Source organism: Frieseomelitta varia, unplaced genomic scaffold (assembly GCF_011392965.1).
Source record: "Frieseomelitta varia isolate USP_RPSP 00005682 unplaced genomic scaffold, Fvar_1.2 scaffold_62, whole genome shotgun sequence".
NCBI lineage: Eukaryota > Metazoa > Arthropoda > Insecta > Hymenoptera > Apidae > Frieseomelitta > Frieseomelitta varia.
This window is the reverse complement of record NW_025110390.1, coordinates 400,129-416,250: the sequence shown is the minus strand read 5'-3', so window position 1 is coordinate 416,250 and position 16,122 is coordinate 400,129. Positions and strand designations below refer to the sequence as shown.

Genomic DNA, 16,122 nt, shown 5'->3' with positions numbered 1-16,122 from the left:
CACGGAGAGGCGAGGAATGCGAGAAACGAGGCGCACGGATCACGAGGAAGCGAAAACAATGTTGAAAAGACAAGCGAAGTCGAGTTGAAACAAAAATGGAAAATAGGATGCGGCGTCGCGTCCCTGAGCATCGCGAACGCGAACGACAGAAAAAGAAGGAACGGAGAACGGTGGAGAGAGACTCGAGGCGCGCGGTTCGTTCGAGACCGGACGTGACATCATCGCGCTTTGCAACTGCCCGGTTCCGAGCATTCGTTTCCATTACAATACAGGCCGCGTGAACCGATCGTTACGAGATCCTCGAGGACTCTCGCTATTCTTCTTGATTTCCGCGATTACTAGCTTTCCGTCTTCTAGAAACTCGAAGAGATTTAGCTTTCCAGAAATTTTATAATCAGACTACTTTAGAATATGTCAGATAAGGTTGTTCTAGTTTTCAAGAGAATCCTCGCACAATGTCAGACAAGGTATGCAAAGAGATGTAAATTTCGCGAAGGCGCAAAAGCCGCGAAGATGCGTGTAATGCACTAAAAAGGCACGGTCGCTCACAAGCTGACCTTGGCCGATGGCGTCATTCGCGTTTTTTGTATTCGGTGCTCGATCGACCGATTCTGATTATCATAATTACAAGGTGGGCGACTCGCGACCAGAAGAGACTACAAGTGACGCGCCGCCAAGACGTTACAATACGCGCGCGTTACAATGTTGCTTCACCTCCCACGTTTCACAATACCATGCGACAACGATCGTGCGCTTTCGGCCAGTGATCAGCCTTCCGGCTTGTCGACTCGACGTATGTACGACGCGTGGAACAACCATAAACGGACAGGTCTGTCACGAGCGGAGCAACAATCGTCACCAGCTGCTACAAAAAAAAAACAACACGATTCTCGGATCGTTTAGAGTCTAGGGAAATGTATCATTGACTGGGATCATAAAGAGCTGTGCGGTACACAACGATGCTTGTTATGAACGAAGACTACCTGCGAGCGCCATCTAGACTTTTCGATCGGTTCACGCAGTCGATAAGAGATCGCGCCGACACTGGCTGCTAAATAGATCCTTGATCGCAGCGTAATTATAGCGATATCACATCGAACGAATCGATGAATCCAATTCCTTTCTTTTTCCTCGGAAAAACGGGAACCGACTAACGGCATAAAAATATAGGGAACTTACCTTGCGTCGCCAGCTCTGCGGCGCGAAACAGAATAAAAAGCACACTATTAGATATAGATATTGATCAGGGGGAACCAATAGTTAATATGTAAATATAAAGGAAATAAACTTAAATCTCTAATCTCTCTTTCTCTCTCTCACACACACACATACACACACACATACATTCTCTCTCTCATCCCCCTCGCGGCTAGTTCTCGCTTCTCGCAAAGTGCAAACGCGCCAATTCGAGAGTACACAAGATAACGAATGTGAACACGTGTTTGTTACATCGCCACGAAAACGAACACTGTCTTCCTTTGTGCGATCGCGTAACATGGTTACTCGAGCCGCGATAGATGTCTCGCGTTCGAGATTTTTTGCGCCCGTCCGCAAACGATCCGACGTCCGGCATCGGTTTACTCTTTTGAAACGGCGCCGGCTTTCCTCTTCGATTGACTCGACCATCACGCGTTCCCGTTCCGTTCCTTTCAGTGACGTACGTACAATGATAACGGCGCGGCGTGGCTGGCGTGGCATGACATTGCATGGCATGGCATGGCATGCCATGGCATGCCATAGCGTGCCATTCTCTATGGCGCCAAACGTCGCCTGGAACGGCGGCTCTCGCTCTTTCTTTGCGCTTCCTCCGTTCGACTCGCTTTCGATCGGAACGAGAATCGCGAGAAAAACGAGAGTGGTCGGGCATTCCTGCGCGATGATTCTCCTAGCCAACCGTTTTCCCCTCCGCGAACGCCAGTTTTTTTTCGAAACGAAACTTTCGATCGGTATCGCTCTGCAATTCTTACGAGAAAAACGTTTCCCTTGTTTGAAAACGGGAACTTTGTTCAAACTTCAGACAAAACACGATCGTTGTTTCTTCGATAATCGCGATTCGAAAGGGCGAACCAGGTGCTATCGTTTTCTTCCAGGCGCTATTTTTCCTTAGCCTACTAAATTTTACGTGGTGGATGTATCATTGGATAATTTCAGGGAGACACGAGCATCCACTCACCTGGAAATGAAGTATGATGGTCCATATCAAACCTAGGGTTAACTTTGGATTTCCATCCACGATGTCTTCGGCACGGATATTAACGAGCTTGATTTTCTTATAACGCAAAAAATCAAGGGCCATTTGTACATTCTGCAGCATGTGGAAACGCATTCGTCCTCTCTCTCGCGGCTGAAAAGTGATACAATAGATCAATCGTATATCAAATCCATACAATCATCGTAATCACGGTTAACTCTCGACCGACAAAGTACGGATAACGTTATCTAATTAAGCTGGCGTTTGAAAATTTATCCGACGTTATCTATTCTTTAAAAATATGGTGACCTATTTGAACAGTTAGAGGATACAGATCATCTACCCTTGTAATCGAGGGCAAATTAGTTCCACCCTGATAGTTACATAATGATCACCTCATCCTGTCAACCGAAGGTGGACTAGTGTCAATCGCGTTTGTGTCGCATTAAAAGAGCATAATGAAGAGAAAGAATTTTAAAATACTTACAAGATGCTCGCCCGAGAGAACTTCCAGCAAGGAAATGAGGTTGTGCCCGTCCCGCAGGTCTTCGAACAAATCTCCGACATGCCTGCTGGCCTGCAACAACAATTTCACGCATCAGAACACTGGTAAACGGCTTTCTCGTTCAAGTGTCTCCCGAAAATTCAGAACTGAAAATAGAAACAAGCCATCGAACGAACTGAAACGGATGAGAAAAGAAAATGGAGTAAACTGAATCAAAAAGAGAAAAGATATATGATGCACACAGAGATGGGAAGACATTGAACGGTGAACAGTGAACAAACACAAAACGTGAACAAATTCTATGAATGTAAACGTGCAAACACGGATAACGAACGTAATAATAAGTCAAGAGTAAGGAAAAACGAAAAACGGATTTCGACGAAGCAAAAATCTCAGAGAGATAGTCGCATGTCTTATGAGAATAAACGTATAATGTTACATGGCTGCAGTGCGTCACGTGCAAACACAGCAGCAATCGTAGCCCTCAAACTCGTGGTTGAAGTTTAAATGCCGACCGCGATAAACGCAAATCTCCGGTATTGTATCGTAGTCGCGCGTAAACGGTTTAATTCTCGATAACTGCTTTTTACACGTCGATACCATGGTTTCGCAGTGAGCGCGTTCGTTGATAATTACGGATAAATTTCCACGGGCGATAAATGGAAAGAGGGAAAAATGAAATCAGGACGTTACTTGGTATAACGATTAATTTACCGGGGTCACACAATTAAAATTCACAAAACGGGACACATTGTTTCTCTTCAAGCATGCGAAAAATTCTTTCTAACATTGGCAACAATGTTCGTTAGCAACACCTGCCATGAACTTACAGTGGGAGAACAGCATGGTTGGTTGTTCACAAGGACGCACACGTGTAGGCACGTGTAAGTCTGAAAAAAACATCGATTGAAAAAGAAGCACGCCACGAGTTATGCGTTTGATCTCAAATATGTTCAGCGCGACCGAAAGTAGAGGCAGATTGTTACGCGTCCACGTGATATATCGTTGTTCTTTGTATCAATTCGTTTGTGATTGACATTGCTTGAATCTACCACTACTGTCAGTCGGTCGGACGAGTGGTCCTTGACCGGACGAAAGCTCAGTGGCATGCGAGAATACAAAAGCGACAGGGGTGACTTCCCCTTTGAGAATTTACGGGGTGAGGACTTACGTTTGGTAATCTTTAATTGCATGTCAACGTTCAAAGAACGAACTTGGGAATGCGAAGCCTTGTTCCCGTTGAACTGTGACGCGTTAAAACAAAGGCTCGAAGTGCCCAGCGCTTTTTCTACTAATTGTAAACGCGGCAAATTTTAAATTCAAGTGTCAACATGTTCTTCCTAACAGTTTATGCGATGAATCTGAAATCATTCGTTTTCGAATTTGTCATCCAGTACATCGTGAAAAATGCACCAGGAATGAAAAAATCTTCGAGCATTTCTTTTTAACTCGCGCAAGAATTGAAAAATCATACTCAACATCCATTTATCCATACTATACATATCTATGTAACCGAATGACAACTATTTTTAAATACTAAACTAAAGGAGATAAAGTCCAATTTGAACGAACATATGTTTACGTCTTAATACTATTGACATGCATTTAATGATCATCCCATTATACTAAAAGAAAACGCGAAAACCACTCGTTTCAGCCGATCGTTCGCTAGATATGCAACATGTTCATACCTTCACGTATTTCCAATGCTGCGAGTAAGCGTAAGAAGATCGAAAGTAAAGAATTATTATTATTAATTTTCATCGAACAATGGACTCTTATGTAACCGCAGAAATCTGCATGAAACAATCAATGCGTTGTCATGGGCGGAGTGCAAGCAGATCTGAGATGGACGTCACGCAGCGCGCAAATGACGAGCTTTCAACTATTCTTGGGCGAGAGTAAAACGAAAGTAAAAACGGACGAGCAGAAGCAGTGATTGACTCGTCATAGTTTTTTGCAACATGCATCGCCCGGGACAACGATCGATCGTCGCGGATCGAAATCATGCGAACGATAATAGTGCGGTACAGTCGACGGGCGTATAATCAGCTGAGCGAAATGAGCATTTGAAAAACGTTTTACGGGTACGTTTTTAACTCGAATGTTTCTTTGCAACATTGTTGATTCCTTACTTCTTGGAAAGATGATCTTTTTAATTTCGCTTCAAGAATCAGGGAGGGACACAGGATGTCTTTATTATTCAACAGATCGAAATTCATGGACGCAGAAGTTACTTCAACGGACCATTTCCTGGCGCAGACATTACGCAACAGCAACGGTATGTCATAGCCAAGCATGCACTCACTTTTGAGCTTCTGCTATCGCCACCACTGTGAGACACCACTGTCTTTGACAACTGGTTGACTGACTGACTGACTGACTGACTGACTGACTGACTGAATCGTGCTTGCCTACCTGCGTACCTAACTACCTACCTGCCCACCTACTTACCGAACAAGAGGTGGTAAATCGGGAACGTCGTCCGCAGGAGAACGTTTCCGAATAAGGTCAGAGTTACAAGAGGAAAGGTGGGCGCACGGAATCGAGAAGGTAGGTAGCCAAGAGAACCAGTATCGAGCGACGCGCAAACACGCAGTACCGTTCGCCGTATTACCCTGGAATCCATTACTAAAGTCGAAGTCGAAGTCGGTCGGTTTCAACTAAATCGATATAATTAACGATCAATGCCTCTATCTATGTTTTTTTACTGCTTTCTCTAAAAGAAATTTCGATTCGCGCGTCAATCGATCGTCTTCAAATCGTCTGTATTCGTGGAGCTCGTTCGTAGTTCGTTCGGAAATGCATGCACGTACAAGTATCAGTTAAACAAGGATCAGTTAAAGAGAGGGGTGAGTAATACCGCGCGTCAATAGGCACCGGTCTTCGTCACCGCTCTCGGTTACGAAACGAACCGGGGTCGAAGAGCTAACTAACATAGAAAGAAAACAAGGCTCGATAACCCTCAAAATACCAATCGAGTTATACTCGCCGCTTACGAATACGAACCGCTTCAACCTTGCCTCTCTTCTCCTTTCTCCTTGACTCCTGAGACTTTGCATACGCGGCCGTAACGTAACAAGAAAGCAATGTAAGGAATGTATCGCTGCTTGATTTATCATTGAACGATGCACTCTCTTCTCTTTTATACGCTTTCTATCTCGAACGAAACGATCGATCGTCTACGATCGCATTTGCTTTTCTTTTCTCTCCTTTTTTTTTTTTTTATTATTTTCAAAAATAGAAGAAGACCAAAGCATCGTCGATTAACGACGCTGCCACCGAAGGAAGGAAGAAACGAAGACGAGAGAGTCACGTGAGATCAAGGCTAGCGTGTCTCGAGTTACAAGAATTGTTCGCGGTCGCGTCGCATGTCGTCGTCGTCGACGTCGGTTGCGGTCACTGTAGTCGTCGGGATCATTAGCGCATCTACATCCTTAGTTTTGTCATCGTCAGAACTGATACTGGCATGCTGTATAATCGGCATCAACAACCAGCGATCGGCATTGGAATAGACACGCTGGCATCGCCGACGGCATCGTTTTTTTTTTTTTTTTTTTTTTTTTTCTGTCACGTGTTCGAGAATGCGTACGGCGCAGAACAGTGGCGACGTTTGTTCTATCTGGCGCATTGACGGTAGCACGATCATTCGAATCTCATTAATCAATCTAGAAAAAAAAAAGGGAAAAAGATACGAAGAGAGAAAACATTCTTTTGTCGAAAAATGAGGTTTACGTTGGAGAATATGAGCAATCCCACTAAGTCGCAATTGACTAATATTGACCAAAAAAGGAACCCAATTCAAAATGCGCGCGCAAAAAACGAAAACGCAGAACAGTGGCGATGTTTGTTCTATCTGGCGCATTGACCGGGTAGCACGATCATTCGAATCGCATTAATCAATCTAGAAAAAAAAAGGGAAAAAGATACGAAGAGAGAAAACATTCCTTTGTCGAAAAATCAGGTTTACGTTGGAGAATATGAGCAATCCCACTAAGTCGCAATTAACTAATATTGACCGAAAAGGGAACCCAATTCAAAATGGGCGCGCAAAAAACGAAAACGCAGAACAGTGGCGATGTTTATTCTATCTGGCGCATTGACGGCAGCATGACCATTCGAATCTCATTAATCAATCTAGAAAAAAAAGGGAAAAAGATACGAAGAGAGAAAACATTCCTTTGTCGAAAAATCAGGTTTACGTTGGAGAATATGAGCAATCCACTAAGTCGCAATTAACTAATATTGACCGAAAAAGGAATCCAATTCAAAATGGGCGGGGAAAAAACGAAAATGAAAATGTTGAAACGAAAGTGCGTCAAGACTATATAAATCGAAATGATTTTCTCAATTTCACCCACTCGGTTTCCTCAATACGTTACCTTCTATAGTAGCGCGTGAAATACCCTCCTGGAAGGGATTACGATCGACCCACGCATACGTCCTACATGGGAAAAGAGATGGGTGCAGGAACATGCATACACATACACACGCATATAAGCGCGCGCGCACACGCCACACGCGCACATATACGCGTATACCTGGGGGGCTGAGAAGGTCCCCTATCGTTTACGTATGTGGTTACGAAACAGCTGGTTGTTCCAGCGTTGCGCGTCGCTGCTCTCGTATGCTCACCTATCAGGTGTTTTGATAGGTACACTCTCTCGTCTCGACACCAACAGCCGTGGCCTCCTGCTAAGGTCGCTCTAAAATTAGGTATCGTTCGATATTTTGAAGGAAGGGCCACAACTGCCGTTCGAGGAACACCCTCTAGCCCCTTGTAATACTTTTGAAGTTCTTTCTTGTACGAGGGATTAGAATATAATCAGTAGAATACGAGTATACGATCATATATAAGTAGATTCAATCCGAATTCATTACACGAACGTTTGTTGTCATCGGACAGCAGACCAATTTAAGTAAACGCCCATCGACTGTCATACCGTTTGAAATGTCGTGAAATGTTCTCTACGATTCGAAAGGCTTACCTTTTTCAGATGCTTGTTCACCCATTTGGTAAATGTTTTCTTTTGGATCGCGTCTCGTTCGTCTGTAATCACAAAGAGGATCAATTTGTTAGGGACGTCGACCGCGAGGATGAAAGACCAACGTTATCGTACTAATACGCACGTATATATGTGCGATTATCATCAATTTCCTACGTTGAAATTTCATTAAATTGTCAATTTCGTTCTTATCAACGACACGCAAGTCGCGAGCGATCGCCTACGCGGGCAAACATCGGCAGGCATCAAGGCAACAAGCAGTCAAAGCAACAGCAGATAGACGGACAGGCAGACGGACAGGTAGGTGGTTTGAGATAGGTAAGTAAGTAGGTAGATAGATAGGTGTTGATATATAGGTAATCATTAGAGAAAAGAGCAGCCGATCGCGCAGGCAAATAAGCGAACGTGTATTAAAACTTCATCAAATTATTAGAAGACTCTGTAATTGCTCATTGCATTCTGCCCATATCCTCCTAATCTGTGCCCTGAACATCTGAACGTTGATAATAAAGAAATATTTATCCCCATACTTGTACTACATTTCGTATAATTCCATCTAGTAATCTTACGACATTCGTTGATGGAATATGCGTCAATACTCGAACTCGTCGTCATTTGGTATACGAGATAGACGCAAGTTCGATGACATGACTCAATTGCGAAATTAATCGAGTAGGAGGCTTCTATTCTGGCTATGCAGTAGCAATTAATCAAGACCGATTATCCGATTCTACCAAGCTGTAAGCTTTCATTAAGAAACATATATCGCGAGTCAGGCAGAGTCGCAGACTGAAGACGATTAAAACTGATCTTGAAGTTTCACATCCTCAAACTATTGCTAAACTTCCTAAGGAATTATGAACAACGGTCTTACGAAATAGACAAACCTATTTATACGGTTTTTCAATTACGCTTTTATGGAGAGTCCGCGTAATAGTAATTAAGTTTGCGATTACAAATCAGCTTATCCGTAATGCGTTCACGAAATGTCAAAGGACGTCATCCAATACGTGATCAAAAAAACAGATAAAAGAGTCGATCGATTAGGCTCGAGATTAGTACGTAATCGTTAAAAATAAAAAGACTTGTTTCTTTAATTGACGTGACAAGGCATTCACTCGTAATCGGCTCGATCAAAGTTCGTCGAAGAGCCAAGTATGCCTTGAAAAAAAGAAAATATACATTTCGATGTAATCGAAAGCTGCGCTTCGGAAGAGTGGCATACCGAAGCACAATTGGAGATAAATTGGGACAACGAGGATGCTCGTCTCTGCGGCCACACATATGGGATTTCGGAGCGTGTGACAATGGGAACGATTGCTGGACGATCCGTTCCCTGGATACGAGCTTTTTGGTGGAACGATGGAAAAGGAGTTGCAACGAATTTTTTTCCCCGACGATGATCCAAGAAAGTACGTGCTCGCATCTTTACAAATGTGGCACGTACTGCTTGCATACGTACGAAAGGAATTATCCCGATAAAAGCGAATCATTTGATTAAAACGGTTGCGTATCACATGCGTGATGACCGTCGAATCATTTCAGATTTAAATTTGTTTCGCAAATGAGACACTATCTACGTGCTTGTGCATAGACAAAAGAAGCTGCGCGTAACCCGTTTGTAAAAGCGGAGTCTAGTATAAATGAATCTACACAGTCGAGACATTAAAGAGACTATCATCTATCACGAGTCGATTCGGTGAACAAAAAAAAATCGGCGCGATATTAGGCACACCAAAGACACTTCAAAATAGTTAGTCAATGTTAAGTAGACAAAAAAGAAAAAAAAAAAAAAAAAGAGAGAGAAATCCAAAAAAATTTCAAAACGTGTTTGTATCGTACGTATAGGAAAATCGCAAAACTGCATACGATTAAGAATTTTCTCGTATCGGATATACGTTTGAGTCTTTAGATCGGAGCTCGTCACGAGGCGCGAATTATTTTGCCCCGGCTATTTCCGAAGCTACTTCCGCGAAACATTCGGGTCAAACGGTAAAAGGTAAATGACCTGAAAAAAGATACTTCCGTTCGCGGCATACTCTCAAACCGATACGAACTCTAGTTTACGCGATGAATGTAATTCTCCGGTCATCCCTTTCCCTCGATTTCTCCGCTTCTAGCAAACGAAATCTCATTTTGGCCGAGAGAGAATGCTCGAGGGATTAGAACACGGAGAATCTCGCGTAGTGCCAACTACATATGTCTTTCGCGCCGATTTGTCTCGATTCTCGGGTGACAAGGGCCAACAGAGAAGCCAAAGCAAATTCGATTAAATCAAAAAAAAAAATAAAATAAATAAATAAATAAATACTAATAATAATGAAAGAAGAGAAAAATAAAAACGTGTGTTCGAAACAATTGGAAAAGAAGTTTCTTTTGGCAGAATGAGAAGGGTCAGGGACAAGGTATTGGACGGGATCCAGCATCGGCATGCCAACTCTTCACCTACCGTGCGCCTCGATGAACATCGCCCAGCAACCCCAGAAAGCCTGAGTGCTGCCGGAACGGTGTTCTGCGGCCCCTTCAACCCGCCAATTTTCCCGTTCTTCCATCATCCACGAAATTCCATTTTCGTTCTGACCTTTGAACTTGGAAAGAGACTCCTCGTATCCGTGCTGCGATCTCTGCTCACGATGGTGTTCCGCCACGGTATCGGCCGGATCGAAACCGAGCCTCTCCTTGTAATAAGCCTGAGTGGACATCTCGTTAACCAGTGTTACGCTCGCTACAAGTTTTCGTAGGGTCTTTCGAAATCAGCAAACAACGAAACGACGTTCTGCCCGGTCATCGGATTTTTGCTCTTTCTCTTTCCCTTTCGATATTATAGCGTGACAACCTTCATCACGCGTCCGTTTCTTCTTTTCACTATCTTATCTTTTCTTTTCACTAGCTTATCTTCTTTTCAACGTTCAGCACACTGTGTTGTTTTTCGTGTCGTTCTTCGTTCCTGACACCGTGTCCAAGTAAATACAATTCTTTCTCAACGATTGACAGTTTCCTTTTTCGCAGAAGCTTCCTTTTCCTTGTACTTTGTATGCGTGGCTTGGAAACGACCGTGGAACACTTTAAAAACGTTTCGTATGGAAACACTTACTAAGGTAGACTTATCGTAATGGAAGGTTTAATTATATATACATGTATATATGTATATGGCACTTGGAGTCGTCGGAAGACCTAGTTTCGTCCTTAATTATATTCACTTTCCTTCCCTGTTGCTGTTACCGCGTACTCCCTTCGGTATCCGTTTGTTTTCGAATCGATTAATTTTCGACACTGGTCGCGGCGTTGCACTGTTGAAAGAAGAGAAATGGTATAAAGGTCGGAACGACGATTACACAGTCAGACAAGCAGGACGAACGAACATAAGCACGATGCGATTAAATAGGAAGGAACTGGAGGGCACACACATCGGCGACACAGACAATGCGGACAACGAGAAGAACGGCTAATTTCGTTCCCGGTTTGTCCGTTCGGCCGTTCGCCTGGTCTCTAGACGCGAACGAAGCTTAACGAATCAACGACCGAATTTATCACGGCACGTCGCAGACGTAACCACTCAACGTTTCTCGGCCAAAGTGGCTCGATGGAACACCACGAGACGCCGGTAATCGGTCTTTCGTGGACCCTTCGTTTATCGTTCCTCTCGAGAGAGAGCGAAAGAGACTCCGACTATATTCGCACAGACACGATAAAAAGAAGAGGCCGAGGTAATTCTCGTTGCTCTCCCGCTTGACTTTCGCGCGACCAATTAAACCCAACGATTCTATTAGCGAGTTGTACGCGTCACTAGACCAACTACAGCATGTTAAAACGCTGTTTGCGAGAGAGTGAATTCAGATCGATAACCAAATGAAACTGAGGGGAACAAGATGAAAGAAAACGAAAGGCGTCGGAATTGGCAGGGATAAAAGCGAACACGGTGGCAACGATCAAGCACGCGAGCGAATCAGCGATTGTACTAACGAACCAACAACCGACTCTGTGGGCTGTAAGCGAGTGTACCAACGAACCAACGAGCGATCTACCAAACTGACGGTCCACGAGGCGGTTGGTGACTGAGACACGGGTGCCACCCGGGGAAACCCAAGACCATCGGGATCTTCGTATATGGTAATGGAAGTAATGGCATGTGGGTGTCGTCTTCTGGATCGGAGCGAAAACGCCAATTGCGACATATCGGCGACGGGCCCTCGCTAATCCTATCTGACTTTTTGAATTTAGATTACCCGATCCCGACGATATTACGTATTCCTTGCCCTCTTTCATTCCATTTCAGACATCTGCCCCATGCACGTATCACGAGCAAATACGATCCCTGTTCGACTTTGAACACTGATGTGCGATATTATCGAAGAGCAGTGAATGATTTTCGTTGTCCCTTGATATTAGTATTCCGTTGATATTTTCGACAAAGTTAGATACCTCTGGTGTAGCATGTCCAATGCGAAACGTCAAGATCCGAGTCGAGTCGACTCGACTCGACTCGACTCGACTCGACTCCGACTCTGCCCGGTTCTCTCTCGGACAGACGGAATTAGATGCGAATAGAAAATAGAGTAACGCGTGTCACGCGCCACGCGGTATTAGACGAACTTCTTCTAACCGTGGTCCGTCGCATTGGTTAAACGACGTCGTAGATAGAAAGTTCGAGAGAAAGTACTGTGCGCGCACGTAACGCGCAAACAGAAACGAGTCACATCTCTTGTTGTTGGAATTTCATTAAAAGAACTTGCGGAAACAGGGCGGGGAGTTCGCGACGTGACAGTTGCTCACCGAGCAGATTCTTCCACGAAAACTAGTGGATGTATTTGTCCTGATAAATTCCTTTTCAAAAGAATACATGTGAAGACGAGATGAAACGATACTCGTGAAACGATCGATGACATCACGATAGATCGAAACGCAAAACGTGATCTTTTTGTAGCTCCCGCCCAAGATCTTGCACCACCTACGATCTTTGAGCTCTCCGGTGAACGAGATCGCCGTCTAATAACACGAAACCGGCTACGTTGGCGAGGAGGTAGCAAAGAAATGATCATCAGTGGCCAACGCGAACAAGTAAGAGGCTTCAGAGAAAAGCGAACGAAGAATGAAGAAGGAGGAAGCGCGTGTACACGCATCGGATCGCCATAACGCGAGCTGCAAGAGGGGGCCGGCTCGGCGGCATTCTTGCGGCAACGGCGTAGCAGTATAACGGGTCAGCTCACGGAGGAGGAATTCTCGGGGGCTCTTGGAAGCCAAGACTCTCACCACTGATCGTATAGTTCGATTCAACCTTGAGTTGCACGCGGCAAAGCATGGTTCACGCCGCTGTAAGGAGCCGCGCGCGCGAGACGTCTTTTCCTCTCCCCCGGCCTGTTTTCACAAGCAACCTCCGCGGTCCCTTCGTTTCACCACCACAACCTGTGTGACTTTCCTTTCCCCCGTGACTTCTCCGCCGCCGGAAACCCCGCCTATCTTCACGTCTATCGTAACCACCGCCTCGAGGTAAGTGACAAAATGTTCACCAGCCATCAATTCCCCGACAGCCAGAAGCATCTTTCTCGCATCTTGCTCGTTCAGTGTCCCAGTTACGCGCACGATCGACGCCGCGTTCATGAATTCGCCAATTCTTTTACATTACCGATCAATATAGAAATTCATAGCTCGATAACGTAACGAGTAATACCGATCGCTAATTATTTCAAACTATGTTGTAACTCTAGAGAAGTGTATCGATTACGAATCAACCTTTCCCATCAATGCGGTATGACCCTCGCGCAAACCAACCGACCGTCTCGCAATTCTTCCTAACCTCGAACTTGATATCGCGAATCGCAAGCATACATATAAATAAGCGAATCTTGCAGACAACCTTCGAGAAATTCGATCAAGTCTCGGATTCTAAACTTCAATCGGTAAATAAATTTTCCGCTGATGCGAACGTCTCGGTTAACCTCTTGCGCTGGAATGACGTGCCACGCACGTCGAGAATTCGTTTTCGTCCCAAAATTGCAATATTTTCTCAATTTTAAGTATATTCAAATAAGCAAAACAAATAATAAATTTATTACTTCTTAAATAATTTTTATCCAATGATGTCATACCGACGAGTTCGACGAAAGAAAAAGAAAGCGACGGATTATTGTATACGGTTTGGTCACTCGTTATGGTCCGTGGTAACCAGTTGCCAGCGCAAGGGGTTAATAAAGCTTTCGATTTTTCTCTAAACTCCATTCCTATTTCGCATCGTGACCCAAACTGGTTTTCGAGGTTGCAAACGTGATCTCGATGGCCGCGTGTCAAATAGAACAGTCGACGTTCGACGTGATTCCGTAAAATCCGAAAGAGAGACAACGATCTACGTCGTTTCTCGGTATGAATTCGCGCAATCTGAATTTGCTCAATTTTTTGTTTAAACAACGATAATAAACGATAAATCTTTGAAGGTTTGTGCAATCGTTGAGACATCATGATATCCTCGGAAACGAGTAAAAAATTGGAATGAGAATGAATAGAAGATCGCTCAGCCGAGAACCGTGTCTGTTAACGCAACAATCAAATACGTTTTTGATACGATTACGCTAGAGGTCACAGAAGATGGGGCGATATACCCAAGAGGATAGACAAGAGAGAGTGACAATCACAGCAAGAGCGAATTAGCGTGAGAACAGAATCATTTGTAATTGTGAGCGAGTATAAAGAAATGTTTCGAATAGTTAATGCAAAATTAAAACAGAAAAATAAAGACAGTGAATGAAAATAAGTCGAAGAGCAATCGTATAAGAAACAAAATATTTGTTGGAATAGGGATGAGTATCGTATGCTAGAGGATGATGAGATAAAACAAGAAGCGTATGTGTCATACGAATATGTAATTGGCATTCCGTTTGAATGTGATGTACATGACAAAACTTAATTATGACGAATGCAGTAATTTGACAAGAAAATACACGATTCGTTCCACTTTGGCATACCACACGCTTTCCATAGTTTCGAGATGTACGCTTTTCTTAAAATAGACAATGAAAATTCAAAAGCAGTGGACACTAGATTCCCGTCTAGTTGGTACAATAATAATCGTCACGCATACACGAAATAATGTTCCTTCGTATTTCGACGATGTTGAAAACGACGAAACGATACCAAGACAGATCGACTGGCTACGACCGATTCGAGAGAATAGGTCGATCGGACCAAATTAAGAAATTCCACATGTACACGCGGAGATACATAAACGCGGACTCATACGTGATTGTACGCGGTGTTTCTCGCGAAGCCGGTTTGTCATAGAACTCCAGCAGCCTGCAATTATTACGCAATCCCCGTATTCGATGAAAACGACTTTCTTCTTATTCACTTACCGTTAAAATCGTCAAGTCTATCTTTATACACCCCCATTCAAAAATACGATATAACTATGAAGCTTGCCATTTTCGATCGTGGAACTAGTCATATCGAAACTTAAAACTTAAAACTTAAAACTCATACTGTGAAAGTTTGCAGAAGTTAGCGGTAAGTTTTCCAATTTAATCTTGTCATTCAATCTTATGTGAATATTAAATAGCTCTGGTTCACAGCTATTTTTATGTGAACTCGAAAAAAGAAATTCTAGAAAAGTTGTCGAGAAAAAGTAAATTATAATTACATCGAATACGATAAGTAAAATAATATTAAAAATTGCCTACGACAATAAATATGTAAAAAAAGATAGATAATTGTTTCTAATACGATAAACAAGTAGCCAGAACGCCTAAAACAACAGACGTACTACAAAACAAATTTGTAATGTAAATAAATGTCCTTGATAATCCAGATAACAAAGATCACGAATGACTTCATAATTTTGCATTCGACAAAATAATCCAAGTATTACACCTTCGAACAAGGGTATATGTATACATACTATATGTAACGATAGTGTAACATGTTATCTTCGCTGATCGCACCGATATCTCTCGACATTCCATTGATAGCCCGATTCTTACGTCAGCCCATCAAGTGACATATCTTGCGTTTCGGAGATCGGATTTCAGACTATTATGAAGCTTGCTTAACATACTACCAACTTAAAAGGAATGAAACGAATAACACAAAGCAATTGCGACTAGTTAGTCTATCAGAGGGAAATTCCAGGAAGCGAAGCTTGAAATGACAAAAGAAAACAAAGGGGAGAAATACTAACGTGATCGTAATCTTGAATGAACCCTGATGATAATATCAGTGCACGCGTTTCTCGTTTGCTGAATCGGTCGTCCAGACTCGATATGCCGTTTCGTGATTACCAACAACGCGGTTGTTAATGGAAGGGGCAGTCGAGGAATACAAGTGGGAGAGACTGAGTGAGTGAGTATACGAGTCTAACATTGGAGGAAGAAAGAAAGAATGAAACAAAAAGAGGAAGACAGTCATAGTTAAAGACAGAGATAGAAGAACTGGGA

General features: G+C 43.4%; 1 protein-coding gene across 25 annotated transcripts in view; it reads right to left on the bottom strand.

The window, feature by feature from the left end:
- LOC122534608 (dystonin) overlaps positions 1-16,122 on the bottom strand; it is a 57,277-nt gene that overhangs the window by 33,340 nt on the left and 7,815 nt on the right. For 16 of the 25 annotated variants that reach the window (XR_006307937.1, XM_043665395.1, XM_043665403.1 and 13 more), the window contains 7 exons: positions 10,152-10,992; positions 7,685-7,746; positions 4,388-4,405; positions 3,527-3,586; positions 2,679-2,768; positions 2,174-2,344; positions 1,180-1,194 (listed from right to left, as the gene is read on the bottom strand). Coding sequence is in view for 24 of the 25 variants with exons in the window: in XM_043665395.1 (XP_043521330.1) it covers positions 1,180-1,194; positions 2,174-2,344; positions 2,679-2,768; positions 3,527-3,586; positions 4,388-4,405; positions 7,685-7,746; positions 10,152-10,404 (669 nt within the window). In the remaining variant the exon portion in view is untranslated. Of the gene's footprint in view, positions 1-1,179; positions 1,195-2,173; positions 2,345-2,678; positions 2,769-3,526; positions 3,587-4,387; positions 4,406-7,684; positions 7,747-10,151; positions 10,993-11,064; positions 11,081-16,122 lie in introns of those variants that run through there. The other 9 variants (XM_043665417.1, XM_043665422.1, XM_043665399.1 and 6 more) reach the window with 8 other exon arrangements.